Below are 12,827 nucleotides of genomic sequence, written 5' to 3'. Positions count from 1 at the left end.
GCAGATATTATAGATCTCGTTTGGTTTTGGTCCCGTGACAATTGTGACTCAATCTTTTTTTTTCTTCCTTCAAGTCTGAGGAAATCCCATAGCTATGATATGAGTGTAACTTAAATGACTTTATTGTTTTGCAATACTGATTTGCAGCATACTATATTGATATGCTATTAGCCCAGTGCGTTTTTGTTTTCTGCATTCTCTTTGTACATGTGGCATGTTGGGGAAGATCCAGATTTGTTGCCAGAGAACTTTTTTTTTTCATGATCCGCTAGTCAGTGACTTGGTTTAGTTTCAGAATGCTGACATGGCTGTTTTTAGGTTTCAAGAATATCGGGATAAAGTTAAGATCAACAACACAGTTTAATCACTGATTGCGTGGGTTCTTTTTCTTATCACGTGAAGATGAGACAGTTCTAACCGGTCTTTGTTTCAAGCACTGTAAGTACTGTAGTTTGTACTAACTATTGATAACTTGCGATTGATCTCGAATAGTTCATCACATTCACCTGTAATCTGTTATCTCATTGAAGCATAGGGCCATCTGCACCACCAACAGTGTCCTTTGAACTCTACTCTATCTGAAAGCAATATGCAAGAAAATAGTAAGATAATCTAGAATTAGTTACTCAATGGTAGAGTACAGGTCTGATGCCGCATTCTGCCTCAAAGTGGCTTCTGAAACTAAAACCTAGTAGACAAGTAGCCTAGACAGTGTTGAAAGTGTGTCAATCTAGCCCATACCCCTTAATCATTTTGGTGTTTTTTTCCCCCTCATATTTTGACCAGTTTCAATTAGTCTCCAGTACACAGTACATACCTACCTTGGTTACCACAAATTGTATTTTGACAAAATTCTTGGAATTCATAGAAATGTAGGCTTCATTTGCCTTCACCCCCCTTTTCAACCTGTCATCTCTATTTTCGGCATGGCATTATAGGTTCAAAGTGTTCATAGTCATTGTAAAATGTTCAATTATTTTTTGCTGATTTACAAGCCTACAACGCGTTAAATCATGACACGTTGTGAGCTTGTAGATGGGCTATTTTTGCTATAGAGCTTAAGTGGTTAATGAGCTGAATTGTGGTTGGCCGAGATAGTTCCTCAGCCCAGTCTGACTGGCATCTCATTGGATGACAGCTGGGGCTGACAATCATCCTTGCTCTTAGGAAGGATGAAGTCTTGGGAGGGATTATGTGTCCTCATCTTCGGTCATTGAGAAGAGTTGTCTTCTAATCCCACTTCACTCCACCTAAACTGTAATGTAGTGGACAGAAGCAAATCTGGTCTCATGTTGTGTACACTCAACTGGCAAATCTTCAGTGTCAATTTTACCCGGAGTGTACAAAATGTATTCGTGTTACATCCTCTGAATTACAAATGGATACATTAACAATCTGGATTTGGTGTTTTCTTTACTAGGCTACCAGCTCCTCCAATTTAAATCATAGTTCTGAATTCTGCATCATACTAGTAGGCGAAAATGGGTTTGGTGAAAATATCTACAAGTTCACCTTATAAGCTCATATAAATCAACCGACCGGGTCGCTAAATCGACCGACCGGGTCGCTTATCCACCGACCGGGTCGCTTATCCACCGACCGGGCTGCTAACCCTAACCCAAACCCAAACCCTAACCCTAACCCTAAATCACCGACCGGGTCGCTAAAGCTAAATCTACCGACCGGGTTGCTAAATCACCGACCGGGCCGCGAAATCACCGACCGGGTCACTAAATCTACCGACCGGGTCGCTAAATCTACCGACCGGGCCACTAAATCACCGACCGGGTCGCTAAATCTACCGACCGGGCCGCTAAATCACCGACCTGGCCCGGTCTGTGATTTTGCAGCCCGGTTGGTAGACTTAGCGACCTGGTCGGTAGATCGAGCGACCTGGTCCTACTGCTCTGAAGTGGTCCACCAGTCCAGCTGTGTGACATGTTATAAGTACGGTAATTGCTGTCACTTCAAAATGATGCTGACTGAGCTAACAATGATCGATTCCTCTGTCTTTGCCTCTCCTCCTCGCTTGGAGGCAAAGGCACGAGAAAACGATGTAAGTGGATGAGGATGGAAGTTTGAATTTTTTTATCTGCCTTGGGATTCAATTATTTTTATTCACATATCACACACTGCAGTCAGTACTAAAGCTCTGACATCTGCTGCTCAAAATCACTCTTTCTGACCTGTGCTTCAAACAGCATTTGAGAAATGTAGAAGTGTTAATTCAGAGAAGGTTTCTGAAGCTTTATGCATTTAGACAACAGCATGCCATTGGCAACATTTGTTATTGAACATTTGCGGGACAAAATATATGTGTAAAGAAGCACCATTCAGTAGAGGAGCTTGTACTGCTTTTTGTGCAGGTTGAAATGTTCACCTATAACAACATACTAACACATGCAAAAAAGTGGTTAACATGCGTTGTATATTTCTCCAGGTCCCTCACAGAACTCCATGGCACTGCAGCAGCCACCTGGGCCAGGATACACCATGACCCACCAGGCACCGTACAACCCAATGCAGGCTAAGGGTCCCATGCCCCCTGCCTCTGGACTCTATAACTCTGGACCCTACCAGCACTTTCCACCAGCCAGCAACTACCAACCCATGCCCCCAGCCAGTTCCTACCACGCGGGGCCCCCCACCAGTTCCTACCAGACTGGGCCCCCCGTCAGTTCCTACCAGGCCGCTCCTGGTCAGCCACTGTTAACCAGGCCTTTAATGGGAGGTCCACCGCCCCATACCCCTCCTCACTCTGCCAGCCCCAGCCCGGGGCCGCGGATGCCCCCTCCGCAGGCCACCCCTCCACCCCCTGCTCAGGCAACCCCTCCGCCCCCTGCCCAGGCCACCCCTCCGCCCCCTGCTGTGTCCGCTAATAGCTACTACCCAAACCCTCAGCAGCAGCCTCTGGCTCCTGCCTGGTCCTACGGGCCTGCCCCTCCAGCAATGGGGGCGCCCCCACCCATGAACGCGCCAGCCCCTGTCCCCATGGGTAATCACGTGAACCCGGCGTCGAGCTCTGCGTCAGCGCCGCCATCGTCGGCAGGGTACATCTCAGCACCAGCAGCTCCTGTACCACACAGCACCACACAGCCCCCAGGGCCAGGCCTGCCCCCAGGGCCAGGCCTGCCCCCGTCCACCCTCCACGGATACACCCAGCCAGGTAGGACACAAGCCAAAGACGCAACACAGCACAGCCAATGTGTCACTGTTTTATTGATTTAATTGTAAAGCTTTATTATCCCCAAGGGGCCAATTTGGTTTACAGCAGCAGTAAAACAATGGAACACCACCATACAATAATAGACATACATTAAGACAATTAACACCTCGTCATTGATGGCATTGTCAACAGGACTATCGGAGAGCTGTAGGGAAGCAAGAAATGAAATGGGAGGGAACTGTGTTGAATCTACAAATGATAACAGCCTCAAATTATTACGCTGTTGAGATAAAATACCCTATTATCTGTTGTTGAAACCTAGAGTAGCAAAACCTCCAGCCTAAAGGGATCAGATTAAACTTGCTTGTGTAAAGGGCGATGGAGGAGTCATACTGTATGATTATCTGAGCTTGTTTGGTACTTGGTTTCTCACCAGTGACCAATACGGCAGATCTTGACAATTCTACCCAATGTGTTCTCTCCCCCCCCCCCCCCATGAGATTACCAAACCAAAAGATCAAAAACTGACTTGTGCATGAAATATAAAACACTTTCAGCAGAGACTTGTCCAATGTTTAAACTTGTGAGCTTCCTTAAGACAATCAATCACACCCGTGTGAACTGAGCGGTGGAGTCTGTGCGCCCGTGTGTGTGTGTGCGTGCGTGCGTGCGTGCGTGCGTGTGTGTGAGTGTGAGTGTGCCTTGCCTGTTCTGGCCTGGCCTGAACAACAGCGCCCCTCCCTTAACATGTGTGGTCAGAAAAGGTACTACACCACAGGCTTGAGGCTACATACAGACCCACCCACATACATACAAACAAACATACATACCTACACACACGGCCACGCTATGGAGACGGTGTGACCACCGCTCAACAATCTTTGGTTTGCCTTTTTTCTTTTCCAAAATGAAATAAATTAGTGTTGTCTGTGAGTCACCAAATGGCTTTTCCAAGGACTATCTATCTAGTAAAGAAAGACTGTACTTAGAGAATCAATCATTTAATATTTACCAAGAAATGGCACATGGGAACAGAGGTAACACCTCCGTCGGATCCTTTTATAGCAGCATATATATTTTTGTTTGTCTCCTTGGCCTGCACACTGCCAATGCTGATCATGCCATATCCTTGCTTTTGCTTCCATGATGTGTTTGTTATAATCTCAGTCTGACGTTGGAGCTGGACATTGTCCCCTGTTTCCACATATTGACCAATGACCAGGTTGGATGTCCCTCCCAGTCCCAGGCTTTCTAGTTGTAGCCAACATGGACTGCAGGAATTTCACTGCTTTTCTGCTTTATGTTCACTGTTAAATCTCAGTGGTAATTTACAGACAAATACCAGCCTTTAGCATGTGGGTCCTTTGGCAGCGGCACTATGACTTTTATAGGATTGAATTCCTCGAAACACATTTTTGTGATTGTCATTGACGCTTGATGCCTCTCAAAACAGTTCTTAAACACCTGGAAATCACAGAAAATGTACAGCGCTTTGTCTGTTCTGATGTTTGTGTTCTCACCTAGATTTCATAGTTTAGGTCTGTTGTGCCCCTATGCTTATCGCCCCTCCCAGTCCCATGCTTATATGTACACTCATAGCCACTTTAATTAGGTACACCATTAACTTTCTGTACACCATACAGAAAGTGACGTGGCTGCAACTTGATATATATAAAGTATTTTATGCAGAAAGTGCCAAGAGGTTAGTTATAGTTCCACCTACATCAGAGTGAGCATTGGGCAGGTGACATGATGATCTAAGTGACTTTGAACATGGTTTGATTGTTAGTGCTAGACGGGGTGGTTCTGAACTTCCAGCATCTCTGAAAGAGCTACCCTCCTGTACAGCACTGGTTCCTCAATGTGGGGTGTGGAGACCCCCTGGTGTCCTAGAGAGAGAGGATTCCAGGGATTCCCTAGGTAAATGATTGATAGTTATGAACCAAGCCTGTATAACTACACCAGAGTGAAATTTAACGGGTTTGCACTGTTGATTTTATAAGACGTTTTTGTCCAGCAGTAGCAGTGTTAATTTGTGTGGTTTGATAGACTATCATGGCTTAACAAATACAGTGAGATGGCACTAAATTATAGTGATTGCAGAGAAAGAGAGAGCTCTCGACAGCGACTATCTATCTAGTCAAGTCAATTATATTGATGGCATTTGTAGAACTACTATCTACGATGTCATGAGGAGATACAGGATTCCGAGGTCTCCTTGTCCCCAGCTGGAATCGAACCGGGGGACATCATGATCATGTGTTCGACACACTTATCTGGGGGCCCCGGTCGATGAAGTATAGGTTATAAGTGGTTAAGCTTAGCTTATGTTGCTGAGCTGGTCAGCTCATATCTTGTAGGCAATTTTACCCTTGGGTCCAGTCATTGTAGTTCACACTGAAATTACATTTTAACATTTTAGTCGGTATAATGAGCTATAATACCTACATTGCCAACATTGCAGATACTTGGGTTGGCTGTAAGGTGCACAATCTGCATCCTCTAAAGCTTTGAAACACACTAGAAAATGTTTAATTTAAACTAAAGCTGTTGACAGTTGTTGCCAAGTACGCTCCAGTATAGACGCAAACAAACTCACAGACTACAGGATCATTTTCAGATTTATCCAGTCATGAAAAGACATGTTTCATATGATAATCGTGACTGCACTGACAGGGTATGAGGCTTGATCGAGATCCGACCTAAACCTCCACATACTGTCCATGGACAATTTGTGCAGATCTTGAATATCAGGAGTCTTCACCAAATCGGGTTATGATGATCAAGGTTTAAAATCTTCGTGTGTGTTAGGGCATAAGCCTTCCAGTTCATTGCCTGCTGGAGGCTCATCCATCAGTCAGTCTGGCTTGGTGTTTCTGGAAAAAAATGTTTCAAATTTCTTGACTGCAGTGCTGACATACACGTAAGCACGGAGACCTGAGTAGAGAGCCATTGGTTCTTCTGTCTTCCCTTTTTAAAAGACAGGCGTTCAATCATTTGCTGCCTTACTTCTATGTTTAGGCGCTCCCCCAGCAGCGGGCTCCACCACGCCAGATGAGGACAGGATTCTTATAAAGAACAGTTCAGTTCCAACCTGTCTGCTTGGTTGCAGTAAATAGTTGCTTCAATCCAAGGCAAACACTGAACTGCTGCCAAGTCCATGGTCTCACTAGTCACTACACACTGTGCACAATGCTCACCTTGACAGTGGGAAACATGTTAGTTCAGTAAGCTTAGTTGGCATGCTATTGTGTCCATGGTAAGAAAGAAAGAGCAAAACTGCTTCTCTATTTATCATTAATAACGTACATTTGTTATTGTTTGTACTGTATATATATATATATATATATATATATATATATATATATATATATATATATATATATATATATATATATATATATATATATATATATATATTTTTTTTTTTTTTTTTTTTGTTAATTGCCCAATCCCTAGTCCATAGAAGAAGGGAATAAAACAGTGCATTCCATCCATAGCAGCATAACTTGCTGGAGGACCTAATGACACTTGTTGCCGCGGGGTATAGTGTGACACATACTGTACTGTAAGTGGGCAGAGATGAGGGGTGATGGCAGCAAGTGATCAAACAGCGAGGCATGCATGTGGAGCTGGAGTTGAGAATACAGCAGCGCACCAACGCAACATGCAATGAGCTTGTGCCAACTATGAGAAGGTTTCATGAGAAATACTCTAAACGTAGACACGGTTATGTAGCAAAAACTATATTATTGAACTTATGATGACTGTCTTTTTTTGTAACAATGACTATGCTGATGGCCTTGACACAATAATGACATACATTGCTGGTGAACCCCTTTTACAGATCAGTCCTATGCCTAGTTTTAAGCTTTGATTGCACAAAATGTCATTGTAATGTTTTGTTTGGTAATTTCCTAGGCACCATTCCCCCACCGATGAATCCCATGGCCCCTCACACATACATGCCAGGCAGGCCTTCCTACGGACCCCCACCCACTGGGCCCCCACAAACCATGAGACCCACCCCACCGCCCACTGGACCCCCAATGGGCAATGCTACACCTCCGCCCCCCAAGGCAGATGGTAAGTATCTGAAAATGTGCCTTTTTTGCATGCATTTTCTTGCCGTGACTTTGGTGTTATGATTTGGAATGATGGAGGTACAAGGTGTGTGGATTTGTGCTGATGCTGATTTGTGCAGGGAAAAGGGAATATACTAACAATTGGGATCCTACCGATATTGTGTCAGTTTGGAGTCGGGTGGACAGTATGTCTGATCGTCTGACTTGTCCCCTCCCCTCCCATCTCTCCATGCTAGCTCAGTATGGGGGTGCTGCTAACAGCATTCAGTCCCCTGCTGAGCCCGAAACCCAGGAAGGGGATATTGAATGTCCAGGTGTGATCACGTCTATTACTAGCTACGTGTTGTGGTAGATGTTAGTTTGCTGTTGTCCTCCTTGTCTTGTGCTGTTTTTCCCTTGTTATATCCAAGGATGCACCGGCACCCATCTTTAAGCTTTTTTAATTCGGCCCTTGTGAATTTCTGATTGCATTTTACTCAACTAATCAAATAAAAATTACAAACCTGTTTTACCATGGTATTGCCTTGTCAGACTCGGGTGTTGGTGGCGGTGCATCCTAATACTTCTGTCTTACATTAGTTGTGACTAATCATTATTTGTTTAGTTTCAACACGTCATGTTATGCCGTATACTTTTATAGCAGTTAACAAACTTGATAGATTAGAATGAGATGTTGCCAAGATAAGCTGTTTCGCCATACAGGCAAGTTCCATCATTTGTCATCGTTGCTTTTTGGCCTTCTCCATCTTTTCCTGTCGTTGTTGTTGTTAGTGCATTTAATTGTAGCAGGTATTATCATCCAGCTCATCTCTTTACAGCCCTGTTTGTGTGCAATAGGCTACTAGTTCTCAGAAATGTTACACACATCTATTTTCTTTGCCTTTGATCTTGTGTACAAGAAGCTGCCGGAGGCAGTGTAACAGGTTGTGTCACTGACATTATTCACACTTACTAATACTAACTCTGATGTTTGCACTCAAACAGGACATGTGGCTGGCAATGGACCACAACCCCCAAATAGCTTCAATCACATGGACAACAAATTGGGTAGGTTTCGTTTTTATTTGTATTAACCACTTTAGCCTTATATTCAAAAATGTACACAAATGGCCGATCTGCAAGATTGCAACATGCAGAGCGTTGTGAGCTTGTAGATCTGCTGTTTTTGAAAATGTTTCTCCCTAAGATGACATGCCCAAAATAGGGATGCCAGGTTGAAAGTGGTTAATTTGACTGCTTTCATGCAAAGTATTATCCTAATATGTAAGGTTCGGTTTCTACCAAAACCACAAACAAACTGTCAGCCTGAACAAATTGTGTCTCTACCTTCCTCTGTTCTCCAGCCGGCTCACCCCAGCCGGGACCCCCCGGTCGACACCTGGGCCACTACCCGTCCCTTCCCCCCGGGTACCAGAACACCTCGATGCCCCCCAAAGCTTCCCCCATGCCACCTGCAGCACAGCCTTTCACACAGCCTCAGCAATACCAACAGGTGAGACGGATAATAGTAAATGGTGCATTTATATAGCGTTTTTAATCGAAAGCGCGTCTTCGAGTCTTGCTCAAGGACACTTCGACACCAACTCTGGGGGAGCCCGGGATCGAACTGGGAACCTCGCAGTTCCCAACCGGCCACTCTAACGGCCACTCTACCCCTGAGCCACTGCCACCCACAGATGGGGAGATGATGGGAATAGTTCGCTTGAAGCACTGACTACAGTGTTCTCTTTGCACTCTACTTATGTGACTGTTTACCCTGCCGTTTGTTGACTAGAGTTCATGCCATTTACTCTGATTTGTCAAGTCGCTCTGGATAAGTCTACTGTGTACTAAAGACCTAAATTGTCACGGTAAATCTCTGTCTATGTTATGCTAACCCTGTGTGTATTAGCTATTGGGGCAGGTGAACGGTTTCTATGTTGTTGTCAACTTGTCATTCCAGCCCAGCCTTCTTGGCCGACTGGGAGCTGCAGTTGACCCAGTGTGTTGTAACGTATTAGTCGTTCTCATGTTGTGTGGTCGTCTCTCCTTTAGACACCTGGCGGCCCTGGGCCTGGGCCAGCTCAGCTGAGCCCGTCCCTGGCTGCGCTGAGCCTCCAGTCCGGCACCCCAGAGTCCCTGAGAGTGGTCAACCTGCTCCAGGAGAGGAACCTGCTGCCCCTAGGCGATGTCCCTGCCCCTACGCCCTGCCTACCCCAAGACCTGCAGAAGATCAACTGCAACCCAGAGTACGTTTAAAACCCATTAAGACCTGAGGCCAACTCTACGAATGCCTTCTAAGTCAGCAGTCCTCAAACTCTTTCGTGCATACAAGATGTTTGAGTTCTTAACACATTCAATGTCCAAAAATGGTTGTTTTTGCCCCTACTTTAGAAAAATGGCAGAATATTCTCTTGTCACTGGTGCACACCAGTATGGCCCAGGTTCACCTAGAATAGCCGAGGACCCATCTAGCACCGAAAACGTGTCAACACGTCCTGTGCACAAAAAGTATTAACAAGGATTTCATTTCAGTTTTTGTATTGACGAAGCATAAAACATTTATTTACGCTGCAAACATCATGATTTTATTTACACATGCATTGTGTAAAAAATGCCCAAATTATAAGATTTTAGATCTGTCACTTTTTCAAAAATGTGTGTTAAAGTTTTGTCTCACAGAGACTAGTTGCCAGGTGCAACCACTGTACAGGACTTTGCCTCGGTGAGATTGATAGACTTTATTAGTCAGAAATGACATTTAGGCTAAAAGGATGACACAGAAAGTTCCTGGGGACTTTTTTCCATTCCATTGTGGTCCTATGTATTGAATTCATCAACTTAGCGTATTAACACATTAACACATGTCATCAACAAATACAAATAACTATGTGGCAGGGTAGTAGAAGAATGAGAATGTTCTGAATTTGGGGGATAACAGGTCAAGGTTACTTTCTCTGGTGTCAAAGATGGAGACAGATTGACAGCAGCAAGGTTTCGTGCATCACACTGACACTCTGCTCTGTGTCTCTCCAGGGTGTTTCGCTGCACGCTGACCAGCATACCTCAGACTCAGTCTCTGCTCAACAAAGCCAAGCTGCCCCTGGGCCTGCTGCTACACCCTTTCAAAGACCTCTCGGTAGGTTACACCACCATGCACACACTGTACTCCACCACACACACACTGTACTGCTGCTACACCCTTTCAAAGACCTCTCGGTAGGTTACACCACCATGCACACACTGTACTCCACCACACACACACTGTACTGCTGCTACACCCTTTCAAAGACCTCTCGGTAGGTTACACCACCATGCACACACTGTACTCCACCACACACACACTGTACTGCTGCTACACCCTTTCAAAGACCTCTCGGTAGGTTACACCACCATGCACACACTGTACTGCTGCTACACCCTTTCAAAGACCTCTCGGTAGGTTACACCACCATGCACACACTGTACTCCACCATGCACACACTGTATTGCTGCTACACCCTTTCAAAGACCTCTCGGTAGGTTACACCACACACTGTACTGCTGCTACACCCTTTCAAAGACCTCCAAGGACCACAACCCCTGCTGTGCTGTACAGTCCAGTGCACGCTAGCATAGTGGATACAACTATAGGCCTACTTCACCAGTGGTTTTCAAACTTTTTGTGTTCAAGACACCCCATAGGGAGAGTCAAGATCTCAAGGCACGCCTGTATTCATATCCGTGCAAAATGGACACCATATCTCTCAAAGAATAGCTGATCTACAAGCTCATATGTTACAATGTGATGTGTTGTGATCTTGTAGATTTTTGAGAATTTGTAAAAACACTTTAAATTTATAAAAAAGTGTACCTCGGCACGTGGTCTGAGAACCACTCTAGTACACCCTTTAGGATAGTCTCTTTGCTAAACATATACAGTACTTGACTAAGAATGTGCCTCAAGGAAAATTCCACTGTCAGAATGATGACTTATTCATTCCCGTGTCATTCGAGGATAGAGACAATGCACAACCAGTACGCCATTTTTGATGATTTGAGAGAAATTAAGTTTGTCCTCAGATTTATGCCCAAATGTCTACAATACAATTCTATGCTTCTTTTTCTTTGTCTGGGCAGCAACTTCCTGTGGTGACGTCCAGCACAATAGTCAGGTGTCGTTCCTGCAGAACCTACATCAACCCTTTTGTCACCTTCTTAGACCAGAGGAGGTGGAAATGTAACCTTTGCTTCCGGGTCAACGATGGTAATATCAAATGAATGTTGTGTTTCTAATGCAGGGGTTCTCAAACTTTGACATTTCAAGGTCTTCCCTTAATGCTGACATTATACAAATGGAACCAAATGGACCTGTTAGGTTCCATTTGGTTCCATTTGTATAATGTCAGAGTTAGACTTGTAACTGGGTCAATTTAGACCTGGTTTAGACCTCTAAAGGAACATAGAAAGTATTGGGAATCCACTTTGAGAACCACTTTTCTAATGCATTTTTACCAAACAGGTTAATCACAGTGGCCAAGAATTCAAATGATAAATAAAAGAGCAAGCATGTCACAAATCGGAATTTACTTATTCTAAAAGAAATTGTGCCAGTGTGAGTTTTATTAATATTTGTATGCTTCTTCCACATGTGCACATGCTTCCACAAGCTGGTTGGCTAGGCTAACGATGTTCTCTCAAGAATGGCTGTTGGCTCACACAGTTTTACCATTGTACCGTGCTGTACCCATGCATGATGCAGCATTCAACCTATGTAACATTTTACGACCGGAACATATATTACATAATTAATATAATACACATAATTTTTCTGTTTGTCTGGCTGCAGTACCCGAGGAGTTCATGTACAACCCAGTTAGTAGGCAATATGGAGAACCACACAAAAGACCAGAGGTCCTGAACGCCACCATCGAGTTCATCGCTCCCTCAGAATATATGGTAGGTTTTGCTTGCCTGTTCTTGTTGCATAGACATAAGAGTTATAGGGCTGTATTTTGATTGTCTTAAGTCTCCGACCACCGAACCTTTCGTTGGAAAGGTTCAACTACAAAATGACATCACTTGCATCTTCTGAAAAGCATTACTCCGAATTGGAGTTCGGAAAACTGCACGTCGGAAAGTTGGAACTCTCCCACGAAAAGTTTGGTGGTCGGACAGTACGGACAGTTAAGGCATAAGAGCTGGTACTTAAGACTATCAAAATAGAGCCCATATACTCTAGAGGTGCTGAACTGGGCTTGAGTGTTGATGTATTCATCATTGTTGAACCAAACAGTTTTTAGCTATGATTCATAAGACTAGCCCTTACCCGTTCAAAGATATGAGCTCCGAAATGATGTGCAGTGTGTGGGTTATGGGGTGTGCACTGTGCACACAGTATATGAGGGATGGAAAGTAACTTTAACTGGTGCTTGCATGATAATATGTAGGAGCATCAATGTAAGAAATACCTGTTTCGTTTAATGGCTACAGACATACTGTGTACCGATCTGCATGACTTTTGGACAACATCTGTAACAGCCCCCCCCCCCCCCCCCCCACCACCACCACCACCACACACACACACACACACACACACACAGAGCTGGTTAAACATG

The 12,827-nt window shown here is 44.4% G+C and overlaps 1 protein-coding gene across 1 annotated transcript in view; it reads left to right on the top strand.

The window, feature by feature from the left end:
* sec24a (SEC24 homolog A, COPII coat complex component) overlaps nucleotides 1-12,827 on the top strand; it is a 31,078-nt gene that overhangs the window by 1,044 nt on the left and 17,207 nt on the right. The window contains exons 2-9 of the mRNA XM_080749175.1: nucleotides 2,441-3,166; nucleotides 7,088-7,252; nucleotides 8,236-8,298; nucleotides 8,595-8,743; nucleotides 9,286-9,479; nucleotides 10,267-10,369; nucleotides 11,350-11,476; nucleotides 12,059-12,168. Coding sequence (XP_080605301.1) covers nucleotides 2,441-3,166; nucleotides 7,088-7,252; nucleotides 8,236-8,298; nucleotides 8,595-8,743; nucleotides 9,286-9,479; nucleotides 10,267-10,369; nucleotides 11,350-11,476; nucleotides 12,059-12,168 — 1,637 coding nt within the window. The remainder of the gene's footprint in view (nucleotides 1-2,440; nucleotides 3,167-7,087; nucleotides 7,253-8,235; nucleotides 8,299-8,594; nucleotides 8,744-9,285; nucleotides 9,480-10,266; nucleotides 10,370-11,349; nucleotides 11,477-12,058; nucleotides 12,169-12,827) is intronic.

The sequence above is a fragment of the Nannobrachium achirus genome (assembly GCF_963921795.1).
Source record: "Nannobrachium achirus genome assembly, chromosome: 19".
Classification (NCBI taxonomy): Eukaryota; Metazoa; Chordata; class Actinopteri; order Myctophiformes; family Myctophidae; genus Nannobrachium; species Nannobrachium achirus.
Note: the sequence above shows the minus strand (reverse complement) of the source record. Positions and strands in the feature narration are given on the sequence as shown.